Source organism: Vidua chalybeata, chromosome 2 (genome assembly GCF_026979565.1).
Source record: "Vidua chalybeata isolate OUT-0048 chromosome 2, bVidCha1 merged haplotype, whole genome shotgun sequence".
Lineage (NCBI taxonomy): Eukaryota > Metazoa > Chordata > Aves > Passeriformes > Viduidae > Vidua > Vidua chalybeata.
The window spans coordinates 31175431-31197086 of NC_071531.1; the positions used below are offsets into that span (position 1 = coordinate 31175431).

Here is a 21656-nt window from a genome sequence, read left to right on the forward strand (position 1 = left end):
ATAATAAAGTCCTAGGAGTCATGTCTGAGTATGACCATTCATTGCAATAAAACAGCTATGATAAAAAGCTTGGTTGGATTTCTTCACTGATTGACCTGCTTTAAGAATAAAATCATATTGAGTTGAGCTAGACCACTTGGCAGATGCTCACCCAGCTGCTCACTACCTTCTCCCAACAGGACAGGGGGAAAAAATATGTGAAAAAGCTTATGGGTTGAGATAAAGACAGGGAGATCCCTTGCCAGTTACTGGTACAGAACTGGCAAAACAGAGAATTTTTTTTTAATTTATTGCCAATGGATTGGAGATGTTAAGAAATAAAGATGAAAATTAAAAAACCTTGCCCTCCACCTCCCTTCTTATCCTAGGCCAAAGTATTCCACTGCTTCTTTCTCATCTCCTCTACCTCCTCCCCATGCTAGGCAATGCACAGTGGATGTGGAACAGGGATTTGCAGCCAGTCCATAAGTCCTCTGCTCCCTCCTCCTTGCACTCTTCCTCCACTCCAGTGTGGGTCCTTCCCATGGGCTGCAGTCCTTCAGGATGAACCTGCTCCTGCATGGGCTCTCCATGGTCTCCAGTTTCCTTCAGTAAATATTCATCTGCTGCACTATGGCTCCTCCATGGGCTGCAGTGTGGATAGTTCCCCTCCATGACTGCAGGGGAACTGCTTCACCTCTTTCTCCTCTCTTTCACTGACTTTGGTGCTCACAGGGCTCTTTCTCAGATCTTTTCCCATCACTCTTCACTGCCATGCAGTGCTTTGCCCTTTCTCACACACTCCTTCCTCGAGGCACCAGCATGGCTGAGGGCTCAGTTGTTCCTGCAGTGGGTCTCTGAAGCTGGCTGGAAGCAGCAGCGTCCAGCATGGGGCAGCCCTGGCCTCTCCTCACAGAGAGAATTCCCATATGCAAGCTAAATTAGAAGGGAATTTGCTGTGTCTCCTAACCCTCATCCTCTCCTAGAGGTAGTCTGCTGATGAATGTTTTGATTTAAGACCCTGTACAATTTGGAATATTTGATATTTCCAAAAGATGACTTTTCACTCTTCAGGGGGAAGCATCTACATGGGCCAACAGTGACAAGGAAAGCACTTTCCAGCTCTTGCCTCCATTCCCACCATATGTGTCTGTGTATACATCTTTGTGTAAAATTGAGTAGCATTGATGCTAATTTTTGATAGTGGAGATGTGGCATGTGATGTTCATAATGCCAACTTAACATTTTTAGCCTTCCTTCTTTACCTCTCCCATTGTTTTACATGTTATCTATATTCTAAAGCACTTCCTCCAGGCCGTTTCATTGAGCCTTTATCCACCACTTTTCAGTAAACACTAGGTTTCCACTGGCTGATTCTGCTGATCACACACACACTCTCCCCACTGCTACGAAGGTAATTGGGATTTGTAGGCATCACAGATTCAATCTGCCCTTATCCACTGTACACACCAGGAGTGAAATCATGTCTTAATCACCAATTTGGATCAAATCCAGATCAGAAATACAGTTGGTTTAGTTCCTTGCCCACCTAATTCCATTTGACTTGATGTGTCACCAGCATCTGAATGCTCTTTTTCACCACCTTCAGGGTGTGTCTGATTTCTTGCACGACATTGTCTGATGCTTACATAACCCTGCTACTCAACCATCAAGGTTATGGATGTTTGTTATGGATGGAGCAAGTGCACAAGCTCAAACAGCATCAGGCTTACAGAATGCATTTAGAATGACAGAACCATACAATTCTTTGAGTTGAAGGGGACCTTGAAGATGATCTAGTTCCAACACCCCTGCCATGGACAGGGACACATTCAATTAGACCAGGTTGCTCAAAGCTCCATCCAGCCTGGCCTTGAACACACCCAGGGATAAGCATCCCTGGCTGCCTCACCACCCTCAGAGTAAAAAAATTTTTCCTTATATCTAATCTAAACCTGTTCTCTTTCCCTTCAAACCTACTCCCCCTTGTCCTGTCACTACATGCTCTTGTAAATAGTCTCTCTCCCTCTTTCTTGTATGCTCCCTTCTAGTACTGGAAGGCTGCAATACGGTCACCCTTAAGCCATCTCTTTTCCAGGCTGAACAAAACCAATTCTCTCAGCCTTTCCTTGTAGGAGAGGTGCTCCATCCCTCTGTTCATCTTGGTCATTTAGTTGTTGTTTTGTGAACTAAAAATAGAGTTGTAGTGCTCAGGGTATAAGAGCGAACCAAAATTAAAGACCACACTACAAAGCCTACCAGGCTACCTGAGGAGCTGTTCTTCACTGTAGCCTTTGGTGCTCAGTGTAAGGATTGGGTGCACAGTGAGATGGGCTTTGCAGCATGTCTTCAGAAATAAGCCTATTGATATACCCTGAATTCATGTCCAAGCAGAAAAATAGGTGGGTAGTTTTTTGGGTGTTTTTTTTTTTTTTTAAATTAATGTGCTGGACAGGTAGTTAAGAGGTTAAATTAAATCACTGCAGCCCACATGGAAAGACGTTTGAAAGGGTCAAATACTACAATGGTTATTCATGTTCAGCTTACTTTTCAGAGCTCCACTTCTTTAAGGCATGGCAGAGCAGCATGGGGTATTATTGCTGGGTAATCTGAAAGAATGAACATGGAAAACCATTAATGTTCAACCTACATGTGTTTATTTTCACTAGACTACAGTACTTCTTTCTTATTTTTCTCTTTTATTCTCTTTCCCTCTCCTTATTTTTATAATTGCATTGATACATATTTTTGAGATGTTTTTCCACTCTTTCTTTACTTCATCTTCTGGTTTTGTTTGCGTTCTTCCATGTTTTTTCATTTTCTTGACCACCTTGTGTTGCCATCTCTTTTTATCCATCCATTTGCATGTCTGTCTTCCTTTCTGTTTTATTTTCCCTCTTCCCAAACTTCTTCCTTTTCACAGCATTGGAACACGGGAGATAGTCACCCAGAAGAACTTGAGTGGCCTGGTGCCCATCCGAGATTTCAGACTAGATCCCAGCCTCCTCTACTCTATTCCTTTACTAGCTCTCAGCCCCAATTTACTGATTGTGTGGCTGTTTCTGAGCATAGCGTACCTGGTGGCCAGATTACGTTGCAAGTGAAGATAGAGTTCAAAAACAAAAAAAAAAAAGGAAAAAAGAAAAAAAAGAAAAACAACAAAAACCACAAAAACAAAAAAGTGCTTGAATGTGTATTGCCACTTGGTACCTGCTGGACAAAGGAATGTGTCATAGCATTGTCTGCCAAGAATTATTATTATGCCTTACAATTTTACGTTTCTATTGTACTAAACTGTAAATAGACATCAAATTATTTTATCAAAAAGAATTGTATCGAAACTTTAAATTATTGTTCGCTTTCAGTGCTTGTAACATAGTCTGACATTGGCCTGTTACCTCGTTATTTTAGCCGGCCTGAAGATCTCTTATCTCTTACCAAATACAGTTTTGTGTTACTTATTTCATGTATTCCAGAGAAAGGAACTCTGTCTGAAAAGAATTTGTATCTTTTTGTATATTTAAGGTGTATGCTAATATTGCCTTTCATTTTTACGAGGTATGAAGAGAAAAATAAAAACATGGGTGGGGTTTATAAGAAATTGTAAGAAATTTATTTAAAGAAGTAACAAATTTATACTTTCATTTCAAAGCATAATATCCAAATTACATTATTGAACAGTTTGTAGAACCATAGTCTTGTTCCTTTCTCATGGTTAAATATATTCTAATAGACTAGAAAACACTCAGAAAACAACTTGCAGTGTGCTGCATGCAGAATTATTTCATTCTATTTGTAGATCTGCATTTTGCAATGTATTAAATACATGAGGAAAGTGAACTTTGTGGTTAGGAAGGGGATGTGACTGGCATTAGCCTGCTAATGATCCATTATCTATTTTAGGTGCCCTGTTATAGAACTTACTGTGAAATAGGGTCATCCTAGAAGTTAATGGTCTTTAATTTTCAGGCAAGAAGAGGGAGGTATCAGTTAACTCCTTTAGTAGGTGGGTTTCAGGTTTTCCACTGGGCTTTATTTTAATTACATTAGACTAAATATTACTGTTACTTCCATTTTTAAGCGTTGCACAGCTTTAATAAATTATGATGCTGATAGTGACTTAGTGATAAGCGAGTGATGGTAAGTTAACTTTTATTTAAGTGGTGAGACTGAAGTGGCTTCCTAGTTTAGTGATGCAGATTAATTGCAGATGAAATTTGATCACCATTTATATATAACATCAAACTAGGGGAGGCCTATTTAAATGGAAAGATTTTGTTGATGCTGTGGTTTAGCAGAGCTTGTCAATAGCAATAGCTGATAAAAAAACTAACCTCATTTACTGTAGTTTGATAAATTCATAAAGAGTTTTACTTCGCTTGGTGCCTGAGATGACATTGGGCTTCTGAGGAGAACTAGTACTGTGATTTGTATTTTCTATTATTAACTTGCTCAAAAAATATGGATAGCTTTAGCTTTTATTATAAATTTTAATGGAATTGAGAGCTGCTGAGATAAGTATGCTGAAATAAAACAACCAAAAAAAACCAAAAAAGCACAGTTAGAATAAAAATCAGAATTAAATCCTAAATTTGGATTTAATTATTCTAACTAAAAAAAAAAAAAAATAAGCGCCTGGTTATATTTGTGTCTTCATTAAATCAGACTGTACAGTACACTATCTCTTAATATTTTTCCTCACTATTCTTCCAATTTTGTTTTTAAAAAAAAAAAAAAAAAGGCAAAAAAAAACCACCACAAAGACATATATGTTTGTTTATATATATAAAGCACATATCATATTTATTCTTAGTTGCAACGGGTTTCGGTACATCCTCACTACTGTTGAGGGTTATCATGGTGTGGTGGTTTGGGACACATCCCTGTGCTGTGCTGATACCTGCTGCTGCTGTGTCTCCATGGAAATCATCTGTTCTTTATGGTTAGCACTGGCTTGTTTGCTGGGGGTGCCCCAGTCTACCTTTTTACAAGGTGAGCAGTTGTCAGGTTGGACTGTGGCCTTGGTCTTGCAGTGTGGGGAGTGTCCTGGGTTCAGTCTAACCAAATGTGAAAGTAAGTTTAGAATCACAGAATATCCTGAGTTGGAAGGGTCAAGGATCAGTTCCTGGCTTGGTACAGGACAGCCACAGGCTGTGCCTGAGAGTGCTGTCCAAACACTTCCTGCACTCTGGCAGACTCAGGGCCATAAACACTTCCCTGGGCAGCCTGTTCAGTGTCCAGCCACACTCTGGTGGCAGGCACATTCACTGAGCTAAAGAGATTATTAATCTCTTTAAAGTATGAAGGTGTTGCTCATGATTGCCACTGGGGTTGCACCTTAAAACTGTTTGGAATGAAAGCCCAGGCTTTTTGGATACAATGTAGGTTTTTTTCTTTTCTTCTTAATTTTGATGGGGACAAGTTTGGGTTTTTTTTCCTTTTGGAGCCTGGTCTGTGCTTTTGTTAAGGCATTCAGATTTAAGATGCAGTAGTGCATCCTACTTATGTGCTTCCAAGAGAAGGAAGGTGGATTGTGAAATGTGGGAAATAAATCCTTGTCACCGTATCTGTGCCATGGGGGACACATGCAATAACCAGATACAGTGAAATGTGATATGAAGAGAATGATTCACTTTGCAGTTAAAATGCTTACCTAGCATCACATATTTGCTAGTTAAACTTACTGCTTTTATTAGTTCTCTGAAGTATGATTTGTGCAAACTTTTGATGTATCTATTTGGCTGCATGAGCTGTCGGGGGAGTTTTGTGAAACACAAACCAATGCCAGAAAAACAGTGTCATCACAGATGATCCATTCTATAAAAGGAAAGCACAGAATGTACTCCGGAGACAAATTTCAAACTTAGTTATACTATTCCTTAAAGCAAAAAAAAATTACTGTATTTTATGAAGTTAAACTAGGTGTTACATACAGAACACAGTTACAGCCAGTTTCATGAACCAAAATTAGAAGAATGGTGAGGTCTGTAAGAGCACGAGAGCTTTCAAACAGAACCAGAATCCAAACCCTCCTTTGGAATCAGCTGATCACAGCTTACCTGGTAGATGCTGCAGCGTCTCCAAGGCAGGACTAATCTGACATTTCCACCGTAAGATGCTGTACTGTACACTTTGCCATGAAGGTCTAGTAGTCATTGTTTAGGTTCCAGTCCTCAATCAGGGAAAATAATTCTCCTGCAAGCCTAAATTGATTTATAATATATATATTTAAAAGATAGTGCTTCCTCTTTGTATGTCTGTTTTTTGGATATAATCAAAGGAACTCTGGATTAGATTTACAAGTGTAAAGAAGCCTTATAACTGGAGTAGTTTTCTATTGTAGCACAGAACCTCTTTGTAATGTGGCGCAGTTGCACCAAAATATTGGGTGAAAATTAAATTCTGCACAGCTTTGTTTCTTTGGGGCGATGACTGTCAATGCAGCCAGTCTTTTTTGCACTGCTATTTCATGATTAGGACTTTTTTTTTTTTTTAGATTGCTTTGTTTTCATGTCCATTTATGCATGCAGAGATAACTAGAAAGGCATACATTATTTTTGTATAAGCTCTAATCTTTAAATAAGTACTTATAATACTGACATACAGGGAACAATAAAATTACTTTAAATCTCTTATAGAGAGATCAGCAGGTTTTGGTTTTCAGCTTTATGTGTTAATAAATTAGCAGAACTGCTTTTAAGCAATCCCTTGGGATCCCTTGTGCAGTGAATGGCATGTGAACTCCACAACAGTGTACCTTGAAATACATGAAACTGTGAAATACAGTGAAAGAACCTTTTCAGTAGATGTGCTGCTGCTTTCTAGAAATGCAAAACTAGCAATCAGACATAGCTTGTGTCCATTCTGTGTGCTTCTTACTGGCATTGTATGATGAATCATCTCTTTTAATATTTGCAGTGGCAAATTAATTAAACGCTCATTAAATATAACCAACTTTATTTTAATGCTATAAAATAACCAGTTCATTTCATCTTAGTTTAAGTCTTTTTTTTTTTTTTTTCCCTTTTACTGCTGTCATTTTTTGTGCTTGTTTTTTTCCCCAGTGAGGGTTGTCGCCGAGAAAATACAATGAAGAATGTTGGATGTCGCAAGTATGCGTTTAATTCCCTGCAACTGAAGGCTTTCCCAAAGTATTACAGGCCTCCAGAAGGAACTTATGGAAAAGTTGAAACATAAGCATACTATGTCCTTTAATTGCTGTTCCATTAAACATGTGGATACACTCTAGATTGACACATGATTTCATCATCCAGAAGAGATAAATAACCTTTTTGTATGTTTCGTAAGGTCATACAGAGCATGTTACTGAATTGGAATCTATAGTAACAATTATTCTGACACCTTAGCTTGAGAATAGTGTGATGACTCTCTGCCCGTTTCAATAGCCTTCAGTGTATGTAAGATGAGCAGATATTGTGCTACTTAATAATTACCTATATGCAAATAGCTAAGTACCCCCTGGATGGGCAAGGACTCTCGGAACGGCATTTAGGCAGCTGTTTCCATAACATCTTTTTATACTGAGTTGATTTCAGATTGAGCTTTTCCTAAACTTTTTAAAACTGAGAGTAAAACTCAAAAGTTGTAAATAAAAAGGATCCTAGACAGTTTAGTAACTGTAGAGCGCATTGTTACAATCAATAAAAGGGGGTTTGATTTTAAAAAATCAGCACAATAAGAGCCAGGAGAAAGAATTGTTTTACTGTATATAGGATGCCACCTTCATGTATGAAATTAACAATATAAAAAAGGCCAGACGTGAGGTCTAGTTTATAATTCTGTTAAAATAAAACAAATTCCTGTCATCTTTGGCAGATAAGGCCTTGGGCACACAACTGATTTTTAAAAGTATTTCAGAAACATCATGATGCTTAACTGTTAATGCCAGGAACAGTTCCCTGTGCCCTTCCCCACTCTAAGGCAAGTGCAACAAGCAAGTTGCTGATGTTGCACATAATGTGTTCAGTATATTCCATGGTGTTGTACATTAACTAACACATTTTTACCCATGGTTTTTCTATATCACTTCTGGATTGTAAGCATCAGTATCTCGGGGTGCTATGTTATTTTGGTCAGCGTACGATTTTTCTGTATCAGTTTTGTATGTCATTATCAAAATGCTCAAAGTGCCCAATGCATCCCCCTTGCTTCAAAATCAAAAATCATCCCCCCTTGCTTCAAAATTGGTTTCTGTTTACCTTTGCATTTCACCTGTTGAGCGTCCTGGTGGGGGGGTGTGGCCGGTGTCAGGGTATTTCTGAGGAAGGTAGCAATGCCCTGTGTTGACAGAGAGGAACTGCTCAGTGCTAGTGCTTGTGCCTGAGAACCACAGGTGGGTTCTAGCTTATGACAAAGGTGGTCAGTTGGATAGCATTTGATAAAAAATGTTCAACAGATCTCCTCTGAAATAATCTCCCAAAGAATGCCTTTGAAGCTAAGATAGCATTTTAAAAAGCAGCTAAATGTTCATTTCCAGATTTTAACAGGATCCAGTAATCTCTAGCTAGTTTCATTCAGCACATGTCCTTTCCTTCTTGGTTTCTAAGAATCTGAGATTTAGAATAGAAAAAATCTGCCCATTTATTCTTGTGGGAGTAGCAACAGCCAGGTAAGTATATGGCTGTTTTCTGATTTCTTTCTCCCTCTCACTGATGTTTGTCTGTGCTGTCACTGCTCTATCAATCAGCCATGTTCATTCTGCTCCCATGTAGGTTTGGGGGTTACAGGTCCAGCAGTTTTTGCATTTTGCTTTTTGCAGTTTAACACTGAGCAGCATGTCAGGTCAGAGAGTTCTGCTGAACTAGGCTGTTACCATTATTTTAGGCTCTTTAGGATAACAAAACATGGAATTCTGTGCAAAAGCAATGTATTGTAGTACCTACCCCAGGTCTGAACAAATCACCTACAGTAGAACAGTCCCTCAGAAATGTTACAAACCCTGTTTTCCAATTAATAAATGTTTATTTTGTTTTACTTTTTGCTAATAAGTAAACAAATATATGATGAAAAAATTTTCAATGGGATCTCTTTAGACATGCTACTCCATTAGTTCTGCTCAGCCTTCAGTACCTGGCCCATTTTTAAATGCTACTTTATTTTTGTATAAACTATGCTCTTTATATCCCTTAGTTTTTATAAGTTGATAATTTTATTTTGTCTGTTTCAAATGTGGTTTATTTCAAGTCCTGTATTGTTACACTAAAAATCTCCCGATGTTCAGCTTCAGAAGGAAATAACAAATGTCTCTTGTATCAATTAGCAGCACCACTCTCTTAGACGGTGGCCAACAATCATTAGACCTGCTATAGAGCTTAGCAATCCTTTATTTATTTTGTATAGCAGTGTAATCTGAAAAAGTTGCTGAATTTTGCCTGCGCGCGGTGGAGCTGCAGCCCCGGGTGCCGCGCAATTGTGCCGGGTGCTGAGCTGCTGAGCGCCGTGTCCCCGCGGCGCGCCCTGGACACGGCACTGGGATGGACACAGCACTGCCAGGATGGACACGGCACTGCCAGGATGGACACGGCACTGCCGGGATGGACACGGCACTGCCGGGATGGACACGGCACTGCCGGGATGGGCACGGCACTGCCAGGATGGGCACGGCACTGCCAGGATGGACACGGCACTGCCAGGATGGACACGGCACTGCCGGGATGGGCACGGCACTGCCAGGATGGACACGGCACTGCCGGGATGGACACGGCACTGCCGGGATGGACACGGCTCGGGCTCCTCCCGAGGGCAGCGCCAACAGCGAGGGCTCGAGCGGTGCCTCCAGAGAAAACTGTGACACGTGAAATCCACATGGGACCTTCACAAGGGGGAAGGGAGCTTTTCTGTTGCACAGGAGAGGCAAATCTAAGGATTACTGTAAAATGAAGTTCTGTCTAATGTTCCTTTTTTGAGTACATTTTTTAAATTATAAAACATACAAAGGTAAAAGAAGAAAACTTGCCAAGTATGTTCTGTGTATGTTCTGTGAAAGTACCTACAGCACAGTTGCCTTTTTTTCATTTATACGTGTAAAATTATTGTATTATATGACACAGTTTTGTCCCAACACGACTGTATTTGCTAAGCTTTGTGCATTGAAATATTTTTATTTATTTGGTTTTGGGCAGTATTACTATATCATAAACATATGGCTACTGTTTTATATATTCTAGTTCATCCAATCCATGTATGCTGTAAATGTGCTAGTCTTTAGGATGAAAACCAATAAAGAACTGACAAGAATAACAATGGTGGCTTACTTTTTATATGTCTGTGGTAAGTGAAAATAAACACTTTCAGGCTCCTTGACTTGATACACTTTTATCTGTTGGAGAGCATATAAAGCCAAGTTGTGTAGGGAGTAATTTTACACAGATGTGCAAGTCAGGAAGTAGTAACTTCTAACCCCTGCTAAAGAACAGCTGATACCAATTTTCTGTAGTTATAAGTGAGGCACCAGCTTGTCCCACATGCTGCACATTGTGCAGCAGCAGTTAAGTAAAGAAGTGATATGAGGTATTTTTCTTCCTTAATTTTATCTACTTCCTCTGTGAATATTCCATAAGAGCTTCCTGAGCTTTGTTCTCTGTTCTTTCTCTTTTCCTTCCCTTAGCAGAATTTTTTTTCTACTGCTGCTTCCCATTGAGCCAACTTATCCCTCCAAGCAGCTTTAGCAGTTGGGCTGCTTTTCAACAGGGACAGGTTGTCCTTGTTGATGGTCATTTTGATTACAAATTAAATAAAGTTTATGTAGTATTGTAACAGACAGTAATTCAGAGCATTCTGATTTCTGTAAAATATGAAGAATAGAGCACAAAAATCTAATTCTGTTTCTGCTGGGAGTTTGAGAACTGCCAAATAGAAATTTCTTTGTCTGAAAGAGAGCTGAAGAGCATTGGTGGAGCTCAGTGAATTCAGTTTTTTAGTTACATAAAAGGAAAAACAATAGAAGATAAAAATCTACACTGCTTTCATTCAAAATGTAGAAATAGAAGATGCTTGACGGGTAGGAATTCCTGAACTGCAAATGCAAAATCAGATTCATATATGTGCATATATATATACAGACTTCAAAAGTTCTAATTAGTGTTAAAAAGGTATCTACCAGTATTATTCCTAATTTTAAAAGGTGGGGTGGTTAAAGAATGGTTGAAAATCTGACATCTTTAAAAGGCATTCTGAGCTCTCAGGAAGTGTCACGTGTTTGAAGCTGGTGAATGTGTCTCCATAAAGATTGCTCCATTTGGAGCCCGCAGTGACCATGACTCTGGGTTCCCTGTGCACCTGTGGCTGTGTGAAGGGCATTTGTGTGCCTGTGGGCTGTAAATGATCCCATGGGGAGCTGCTGGGAGCAGCAATGACCACATGCTCTGCTGTGGAGCAAAACTCCATCTCTCCCCCATGACTTCTGCTGCCCTTCAGGCAGGGCTTGAAATGCTGGTACAGGCATCTGTGTACGGGCACCAACAGCAACAGCACTTCTGAAAGGATTACCTGATGCCACAAATGTGCCTAAAGTCTGAAACATGTACTGTGACAAAAGAGAGGAAATATTCATAGATGAAACACAAAAAAAATGCATGAGAGAATAGAAAACCAAGAAGGGTACAACAAAAAATAGCAAACCCGTTGTTTAAACCACAGAAAGGGTCATCAGAAGAAACTGTATGTAATTTTGGTGATCAAGGTTGAGCTTTTTCAACCTTTTTCAGTTTGTGAATTCCTAAATATATCTAAGACTTGTATCTTAGAAACTTTATATATTGTTGCTGACTGCATGTGCATTTGTTTAAAATATCTCTTCCCAATGAACTACAAGACTTCTAGGCAATGAAGGGGAAAACATAACAGCAACCTCTTTTTCTCATATTGCTTTAAATGTCAGGAAAACTTTCCCAATTCATGAAATATTTTGCCCTTCATAATTGGAGATGGATGCAGTTTATCCATTTATTCACAATGTGATTTGAAGAGGGGCAAGCAGGAAATGGGTAAGTAACAAGAGTGACTGACGTGGACACAGGGGTCACCTGGGACCTTTCAGCTTGGACACCAGGAATGCCATAACCCTGCTCACCATGGGGAACTGGTGGGAGTGTGGTGTAAATAACACCAAGGCTGGGGGTTTGATCCCCGTATGGGCCTGTCACTTAAGGGTTGGACTTGATGGTCCTGGTGGGTCCTTCTGACTCAGAATACTCTGTGATCCTGCGTGACTGACACACCAGGGAGGTTTGGGAGCGACATGACCCAGCCAGGGGTTCCTACTTGCCCACTTCCACCCACAGCCACCTGCATATTCCCACCTACACTGGGTGTCCTGGCCAGCCAGAGAGGCCCCACAGCAGTGGCCACTGCCTTCCTCTGGGCAGAGACAGGGGTGGGAGGGAGGCCACTGTGGAAGCAAGGTTGGCCTTGTGGCATGGTGCTCACACACGCCACCTCAAACATCGCTCCTCATGGGCAAGCGCTGCTTGGCAGCACAGACCATCCCCTCTCCCACTGTGCAGCATCTCTTGTGGAAATGTGCTGGGAATGTAGTATCATTTCATCTGGCAGGATTGAGAATCCTGTTGTAGTGTTTGTTAGATCCTGCACTTAAGTGAAACATCCTGAAGATCACCCTCTGGTTGCTGCCTATCATTTAGTTTTCCATTGGCTCAGCGCATTGGTGGCACCTGAAGTTTCCATTTTGAAACAGAGGCAAGTTGATTTTTGGAGTTCCTAAAATAAAAGCAGTAAAACAGTTTTACCTGAAGGAAAGATAGCTTTTAAGTGCTCTTAGTATTTGTCTACAAATTGCTTTATTGCATGTCTCAAAATCCTGCTGTTAGCCTACGGTACAGATTTGAGAAGTTCTGAAATGCAGTATTAAAATAACTCACTTTTTTTTAGGTATCAGGCAAATGATGTTGGTATCAGGCAAATGATGGCACTAGAACCAAACACTGAAATCATTAAGAGTGCCTGCTGCTCTGAAATTGTTGATAAATGTTGATAAAATGCCTTTCGTGTTTTAGGTTTGTAACAAACATGAGGTGAACCTGCCTAGGTGTTTGAGAGACATCTGTCAGGTCTGGAATAGCATTTGTTAACTACAACAGGATAACGTCCTTCTGATGGGGTTTTCTGTATTTTTTTCTGACAGCAGAACTCTCTCATTTGGGGATATTCCTGCCCCCTTTTGTTCCTCCAACCATGGTGTTTCATTCCGTATTCTTTGCGCTGTGTTTTGACCAAATTTCCCATGAGTGTGTCAGGACTTTCTTTCACAGCACATAAACTTCTATTTTCAATCAGCTTTAGTTTCAAGTATGAGCAAGTGGGTGTTTGAGTGGGTGTTCCCTTGAAATGCTGGGGCCCTATCCACAACTTCAAGGTCTGTAGGCAAATGGCTGAAGAGGAGTCTCTTTGACTTTTCTCACTTCCTTGTTAGACTTAGAATTTCTCTCATGAAACTTCTAGTTCTTAAAAACATAAAGTGAACAAACTTTCTGTGTGGAAAACATGGCTTTACAATACCTATATGGGATTAGTCTCTGGAAGTGGATAACTTTGGAACACCTACTTATGTGACATGGCAGGAGCTAGAATAAAGCTTATTAAGAAATATCAGCCAGCAGAGTGCTTATTTACTGAGGAAACGGCCAATGTTTGTGTTTACTATGTGTATCTAGGTTGGTCCTGTGTGGTACCATGGGCTGACTCAGCACAAAAAATCCACCTGTCATCCTTGGCTGTGTGGCTGGATCTGCAGTGAGCTGCACACTCCAGATTCTGGCTCCACACTGCTGCCATCAGCAAAGCTTTGCAAGAACCACTTGGACTAAATCTACAAATGACACTTACAACCTATAGCTTGCTCAGCTTGTAGATGTCTTAGTTGCCTGATGAGTTTCCTAAGGCTTTCTATATTAGGAATTGCTAATGAGAAGTTGGTCAGTGAGATTCACCTCAGCCCAGGATTCCTTCGCTCACTGCCCGGTGCTGGGAATAGAGACAGGGATTTGTACCTCTGGCCTTGCTGGCACAGCCACAGCCTTACCCCAGCCACATTTGTAACACCTGGTTGAGTGTGGACAAGGTCCTCCAGAGCTGCCTGTTTGCTGTTCTCTGTCTGCATTGCAATCCTCAGAAATCCATCACCAGCAGGCACCATCCTTCCCCTCCGAACGCTTGCTGCAGCTTCACTGCATCAGCTGTTGCACAGGATGCTGGAAACTGGGCTCTTCTTTTTCTATTCTTTGCTTCTCTCCCTTTCCCCCAGTCATCCTCAGAAAGCAACTCCAAAAGCACCAGGTGGCTTTTTCAGTAAGGCAGTGAAGTGCTGCTGATTTAGGCTCTGAGAAATCAGTGGGAATTTTACTGAGTGGAGAGATGGGAAAGTGACTTCTCATTTTGCCAGGGGGGATTGTCAGTGAGGCAGGCAGGATGACTGCCATGGGGCTTTTCCAGGGACAAGCGGTTTCTTGGGGTGAATTTATCCTAGGTTAGCTATCTGTTTCTCACAGTTTGGGGTGAAGGCAAGAAGCAGCCTCTTCTTTGTAATTCTGTGGCCCAGATGTTCCCTCCATGAAGACGATTCCTGCAGTGGGGCTTGCATTTCATGAGCAGTGCTGTTCTGCTGGTGAGGCTACCCAGGGGCCAGAGAAAGTCTGATTTTCTGAGTCCTGCTTGGACAGGCACAGAAGTGAGAATTACTTAATTAAAACAAGCAGTTAGTGGGTAAGATTCAGCAAGCAAATAGATTCAAGACTTACCAACCTGAATTAGAAACCTCAAAATATCTGTACTTTGTGATAGGAAACCCCATCCCTATCTCATGTCCTGTCTTGACAGTGGCTTTTACCTTGTATCTGTGGAAGAGCAGAGTAAACATAGCATGGGATTTCCACATGTATTTGCACAGATTTTTTTTTTTTTAATGATTTGCATTTTTGGAAGTAGGTTTGTCAGAAGTGATAGCTCTGATTTGATTTATTTAGTGCCATTATGGTGTTTTCCATTATGTCACTTTGTGTCCACTTCCCCTTCTCTGAGTATTCACTTCTTTATTTCTTCTTGGGCTCTCATCATTTGAGTCCTCAGAGGATGAAGATTATGATGTTTATGCAGATTGTGTATAGAATACTTGAACTAACTTCTGAGTTTGTCTCTATGGCTGAAGTAGTTAACCAGAAAAATGATGGCCAGTCTATAGACTGTAGCTGTTTTATTTGTTTTTATTATTATTATTGGTTTTATTTTATTGATACATTCCTGTTTACTCTCAGGCTATGGACATAGATAGACAGCAATATGATCACTGTTCTTGTTTTCATATTATAAATCAAGAGTGATAGTTATTTAGAGAATACAAAACTGGTGAATAATGTTACTAAAAAGGTGGGGAAATAATTTTGTGTGGTGAGCAGATATAGAAAAGAGATACTGAACACACCTATGCAGAAGAGGAAAGAAAGAGAAGTTGTTCCTTTTAGATAGTTTGATGAAAGAAATATCAGAATAAATACAGGAAGTAAATAGTTTGATTGCATTGGGCTTGTCTGGCATGTTGTGATAGTAGGCTTGAAGAGAAGTAAAAGCCTGGTGTGACTGGTCTTCACCCTGGTTTGTGGACTTTCCCTACTGAACTGCAAGAACTTTCCAGTTCCTCTTGCTGTAGGACTCGTGGCACCATCACTGTTGAGAAATGGCAGTGGGGAAAGGAGTGTTAATTTTCCCAATGCACTGCTAATTGAAGCAAAATGCTACTACTAAATCTGAAATGTTTTTTTCCAATAAGAAAAAAGCCTTAGAGGAAATCCTAAAGCTACTGGCACTGCTGTGGTGGCCAGATTGCTCTTTGCAGCCACAGAGGGGGGCTGTTGATCCAACAGTGGAACTCATTCTTCACTCTGCAAAGGGAGGAAACGGCATTACTCACTTTTATTGAGTATGGGGAAGTGTTCTCCAGTGTGCCAATTTAATCAGAGTTCCTAAAAGCCTTTTTTGCCCCCATGAGTTATTATTGCTGTATAGACCAAATCAGTCTTTTCACAAGGAGGCTCCGTTAAATTACAAAGTCAGGACAAATACTGTCCATTTTCTGAAGTGCTCTGGTGTTGAACCCGCTGACTTGAGCAATATTCAGTTTTTATTGTTCTAATAAATGCACCATATGGATTTTTGCATGCAGTTGATCAATGCAAGGGCACTAAGTCAGCTCACAATGCACTTCATTCTCATTCCACATACCTGGAACTGTGGGTTCAACTCACAGCTGGTGCCCAGCTCCCACATTTTCACATCTGAAATTATTTCCACATAACCATGAGATATTGTGTATGCTGATAGTCGTAGCATGGATGTTTACTTTCTGTTTGAGCTGAGACGAGTTTTCTGTTTTGAGCATTTCTTTAAAATATTGAGTTCAGCTTCTTCAAAGAGAGGACCATCTTTAACAGGAACAGGACCATAGAACCATTTAGGTTGGAAAAGACCTCTCAGATCATCAGGTCCAACTGTTGACCTAACACTGCCAAATCCATCACTAAACTATATCCCCAAATGCAACACATATTTTAAATACCTCCAAGGATGGTGACTCCACCAGTTCCCTGAGTAGCCTGTTCCAATACTTCACAACTCTTCATGAAGAAGTTTTTTCTAATAGCCAATCTAAACCTCTTTATTTCCATGCTCCCTTCCTCACATGCACGTGAAATCTGAATTTCTTACTAACTTGCTAAATTCAGCTGAACTATTTTATTCCTTGTGTGCCTCCCTGTTATTTCAAATCATTAATATAATATTTTCTGCCATGGCCTTTGCACAGCTTAACTGAAGAATTAAGATACTATCGATGCATTCTTAAGATCTGCTGATTTTTACCTCCTTGAACGGGAGATCCAGTCTTCAGCCACAGAATGGAATTTGGCAGGTGGCAAAGTTTGGCAGCTACACCTGCATTGGAAGCTCTCAGGAATAAACTTGTGGTTTGGGATAAGATATAAATGAATATTGCTTAAAATTACTGTTGTCCCAAAAGATTTCTAGCACATCAGGGATTCCCCCGTGAGCTGTAAGCTGAGTCATACCCATTTAATGAAGAATGTTGCGTCATTTTTAGGGACCTGCTTCATTCTTTGTTGTGAGACTCTTCACCGTTGGCAGGATTTTGCTGCTAATTAAATGACAGATAAGGACAGGCTAGAGCAAGAAGAGGGGGATGGAAAGCCAAGGGGGCTAATAGTCCTTCCGCCTTCCAGGAAGCCAACAATAGCCACTGAAGGAGCATTTCAGTCTCTCCTCTGATTCCAGTTTCTGCATATTTCCCTCTTGACAGGCAGTGGGCCATCCTCACTGGCTTCTCTTGTGTCCTACATTGCCATAAAGCAGGTTAATGTCCTCTCTCTGGTGAGCAGTGTCTTCCCTGACAGTAACTCCAGAGTGGGCCAGGAATTGATACTGGATGAGGCAGAAGCTTCTCCAGGTGCTGCTTTCCTGGTACACTTGTTTCCCAGCAAGATTCTTTTAACTAAGCTGAAACACAACTGATTTCATCCTGCCATGGACTCACACTAAAAACACTTAGGAAGCTTTCCAGAATAGCTGATTTATTTTGGTTTGGAGCTTTGTGTTGTTTTTTTTTTTTTTTTTTTTCTTTTCTTTTGGGAATATTTTCTTAGTCCCTTAACTATAAAATGGTCAGCCTGTATCTATTTAATTCTCTCTCCATCCACCCCCACCCCCTTGGTGCCCTGCCCAGCCAATACCTTTTTTCTCTCTTATGGATGCTACACTCCAGATGCTCTGGCTTGTTTAGGGCAAGTAATTGAGCTGTGATTTTTCACAGCTTGCAAGAGAGTACCATGTGAAGCTTGTTACTGCAGTGTGAGAACATCCCACTCACTTCCTGCTGCCACTCAAGGACTACTTGAGTGTTATCTGGTAAAAACTTCAGGAGAGTGAGTGTACCTCCTGAAGATCCCACTTTATCCAGTGCTAATGACACTCTGACTCAAACATTTGCTTCACAATAGGCAAATAGAGAGTCAATTTTCAGATTTTCAATTTTCAGATATAGGGTCCTTTCCAGAGGATTACTATTTGAGAGCCCAGCTTGACAGAAACACCTCAAGGGGATTTTCTTAGAATGTGGACATAAAATCTGTATTGACACTTCCTTTTCCTTTCTGCATTTCTTTTGGTACAATGTAATCTGCTGTTTAAGATCAGCTGATCCAATTGATATCCTTGGATCTGACCAGCTACCTTTACACAGTTCTGCTCAAAAAACAGAAAAAAAGAAAAAAAAAAGTTTTGTTCAGGACTGTCCTCATGTTCCATATATGTGTGTATATCTATATCTATATCTATATCTATATCTATATCTATATCTATATCTATATCTATATCATCTATCTATATCTATATATATATACACACACATTAAAAAGACAATGCCCTGCTTGCTGCTGGATTGATTACACAGCACGAAGCAGCACACTGGTAGCAGCAAGCATGATTAGAAGTTGTGTCCAGAGGGCTGCTGAAGAGCGTGCTGATCCAGTCATCTTGAAGGCTGCTTTAGTATGTATGTGACTAAAGCACCAGATGAACATGAACTCCATCAGCGAATGGCATTAGACAAAAACAGGTATTGGGCAAAAGACTCCGTTTTGAAGCAGAACCTGTTTAACACAAGGTGACTGAATGCTCTTCCAATTGCACCAGCCATACAGTAGAAGCTGGGTTATTTTCAATCCCTCTTCTAACAAACCAACACATTGAGAGCTGCAGTTGTCATTGTTTCATAAGGCCAAAACACTGGAGCTCAGAAAACTTGTTCATAATTACAGGTTGGGAAAACAAAGCCCAGTTAAAGCTGTACTTAGTGTTAAAACATCTCGGTGAAACAGTGTCAGTGGAAGACAGCTCCTTACTTTGTGTACTCCTCTTTTTACCTCTCATTCAGTCAGGCACAGCTCATCGTCAGCTGAAGTGCAGAGCACAACTTCTGTACGATTTCACCACTGTGCTCTAATGTTGGGAATCTGCCATTCACTCACATTCTCATGCTACCTTGCCTGGAGGTAGGTACCCCCCCCAATTCCATGTTTCCCTCCCAGGCCAGTGGCCCAGGCACATCCTGCACTGCTGCTGACAGAGCTGTGGCCAGGGCTGGACCCAGCGCGTCTGCATCTGTGAAAGAACCACTCGCTGTCCCGGACTGGAACGGTACATCCTGTTCTGATAAGGCCTTACTCTTTAATAAAGTATCTAACACCTTTCAAGGGCTTTTGGAAATAGAGCTCATGATAATGAAACTGATTTCACATGTTATACTTCATACTTCCTACCTCAGACTTCCTGATTTTAGTAACAGGCCAGGAACCGTGTAGGCCTTCAGTCTATTTCTTAGCATTGGCAGAACAGAACTGCCCTTTAGGAGTACGGAACTAATTGCCAAAATTAACAGTAATTGTTTCTCTTGTTTCTTTTCCTTGCTGAGAACTTTGCACTCCTGGTAGTTTCCAGATCTAGAAGAGTAGAGCTGACTCGGGGCAGTTTGGCCCTGATTCTACTCCAAAGAAATGTTTTAAATTATCCAAAGGGCTGTGAGCTCCATGGTTTCCAGGACAGCCTGTCTTCTGAGCACTTTAAGATGTTTTTACCTCTGGTCTTTTTACTCCAGACAGAACTTCCTTCGTGTCTGAGCTTCAGCCTTTTTCACACTGCCTTTGCAGTCACCTTTGCTGCCCAGCTTGTCCATGCTCAGCTTGTCCTCCCAGCACGCTGCAATGTTTTCAACCCCATCTAGATTTTTATGCAAGACTGCATGTGCTTTGTCAAAATCTCATTCCTTTTTATTTTTACCTCATCATAACATCATAAGAGGTCTGTCTTCTCCATGATTCTCTGATGGTGGATGCTTCTGTCTCATTACCACCTCACCCTCTGCTTAAGAGATTTTTCAGTGCATGCCAAGAGTGACTATACCACAGAAGCTGGAGAGTAGGTACCTTGGGAAGAGGCAGCAAAAACCATCTTGTACATGTACTTACCATACACAGAATCTTTAGTTGTACCAAACTTTTGTCTAGATTTTATTTCACCCAAATTCTTGTCAACTGCAATCATGGCTTCTCTTTAAGGCAGTCCTTTTGCTTTCTTTAAGTAGGCAAAACAAATTGAAGGTGCTCTCCAAAATTACCCTGGAGAAACAAGATAATACGCTCAGGGAGTGTTTAGGCTTTGGACAAAGACATGATTTTTCCCCTCTTAGCAAACTGAAAACTGCGTGTCAAAGATCTTCACAGTTCAGGTGGTTTCACTGGAACTGGTGCTCAAGGGGAAGCTCTTCCAAAACAAGAACTAAGAATATTTTAATAGTGGCCAAGGTTATTTGCATTATCACAAGGGAATGGCTCACATATTTGGGGGGAAGCGGGGGCAGGGGGGGGTCAGGGAAAGGCATCTAAATTACTTGTGTTTTGCCTTGTCTTGTTCAAAAGGAAATGTTCTTAAACCAGATTTTTTTATTCCTACCCTCACTGATTAAACAACTGCAGACTATTATAATCTCAGAATTAATTTCTGCTTCTATCCTCCATGAATCAATTCCAGTGTAAACAGCTGCTGGGTAAAAGAGGTGGCATATGACCTTAAGCAGCTCCCTTCACCTTGAAGTTACTGCTAGTTATCTTCCCAAGCTCCATTTGCAGAGAAGCATGCCCTGGCATGTCAGGAGCTTAACTGCTTATTCTTTATTTTCACACACTAAGAGACTGGTTTGCTCAGTTACTCAGAGGGAAATTGCATACAAATCCAAGTTGAACATTTCATGACCTTGTGTGGCTCTAGAAGTACTCAGAATTTTAAGAACAAAAGAGTTCCAGCAGGTTCCCATTCAGGAGATCTGGATCTTTGAGCTTCTGCTGGTGGCACCAGGAAGGCAGCGGCCTAACAAGAGAGTTTGTTCACATAAAACAAGCTGGAAAAGAGTTTCCTTGGTTAAATAAATGGGACACTCATATTTTGTTGCATACAAAACCTTTATGCTAGAAGGAATATTAACTAAAATATACAGTTCTTACTCTTTTAATGGATGGATTCTGATAAACACTTGCTGCTGTAAATTGGTAGCAGTAGCACTGAGTCATAAGTAAATTTACTGTGCTAGTGTCTGTTAATGCTTTCTGGCAATGGAAGGGTTCATTTTTACTTGGCTTTAGCTCAGAGGAATATATGTAGTCACTGGGGCTTGCCTTACTGTTAATGAATGGAAACAGGCACCTTACAGGGACAGATAAATCATTATCTGAGAATAGTAACATTCTTGTTCAGACCCATGCAAGAACAGTGTTACAAAGGTATGGGTGAAGCATAAACAGCAGTTTATGCCTGACACCTGGAAACTCAAGAATGTAGACATTTTTCCAGCTTTTTGCTATCCAGTGAATTTTCAAGTGGGTGGCACTGCATAACCCTTGAAAACAGTTTCTATTCTCTGCTGCAATACAAACCCACGCTGTTGAGAAGCCAGGTTTCATCTGCAGTGAAGTTTCTGGTAACACAGGCTCTGTGTGCAGTAGATTTTGGCACAAAGACTGTGCCAAGTGGAGTCATGAACACACAAGTTCAGAAAATACAAGGGGAACAGGACTACAGCAGACAAA

The 21656-nt window shown here is 40.7% G+C and overlaps 1 protein-coding gene across 4 annotated transcripts in view; it reads left to right on the forward strand.

Annotated features, from left to right (window-relative positions):
• Positions 1–10242, forward strand: part of INPP4A (inositol polyphosphate-4-phosphatase type I A) — a 108896-nt gene extending 98654 nt beyond the window's left edge. For all 4 annotated transcript variants that reach the window (XM_053934152.1, XM_053934154.1, XM_053934153.1 and 1 more), the window contains one exon: positions 7044–10242. In XM_053934152.1, coding sequence (XP_053790127.1) covers positions 7044–7176 — 133 coding nt within the window. In that variant the 3' untranslated portion in view covers positions 7177–10242. The remainder of the gene's footprint in view (positions 1–7043) is intronic.
• The last annotated feature ends 11414 nt before the right edge of the window (positions 10243–21656 follow it).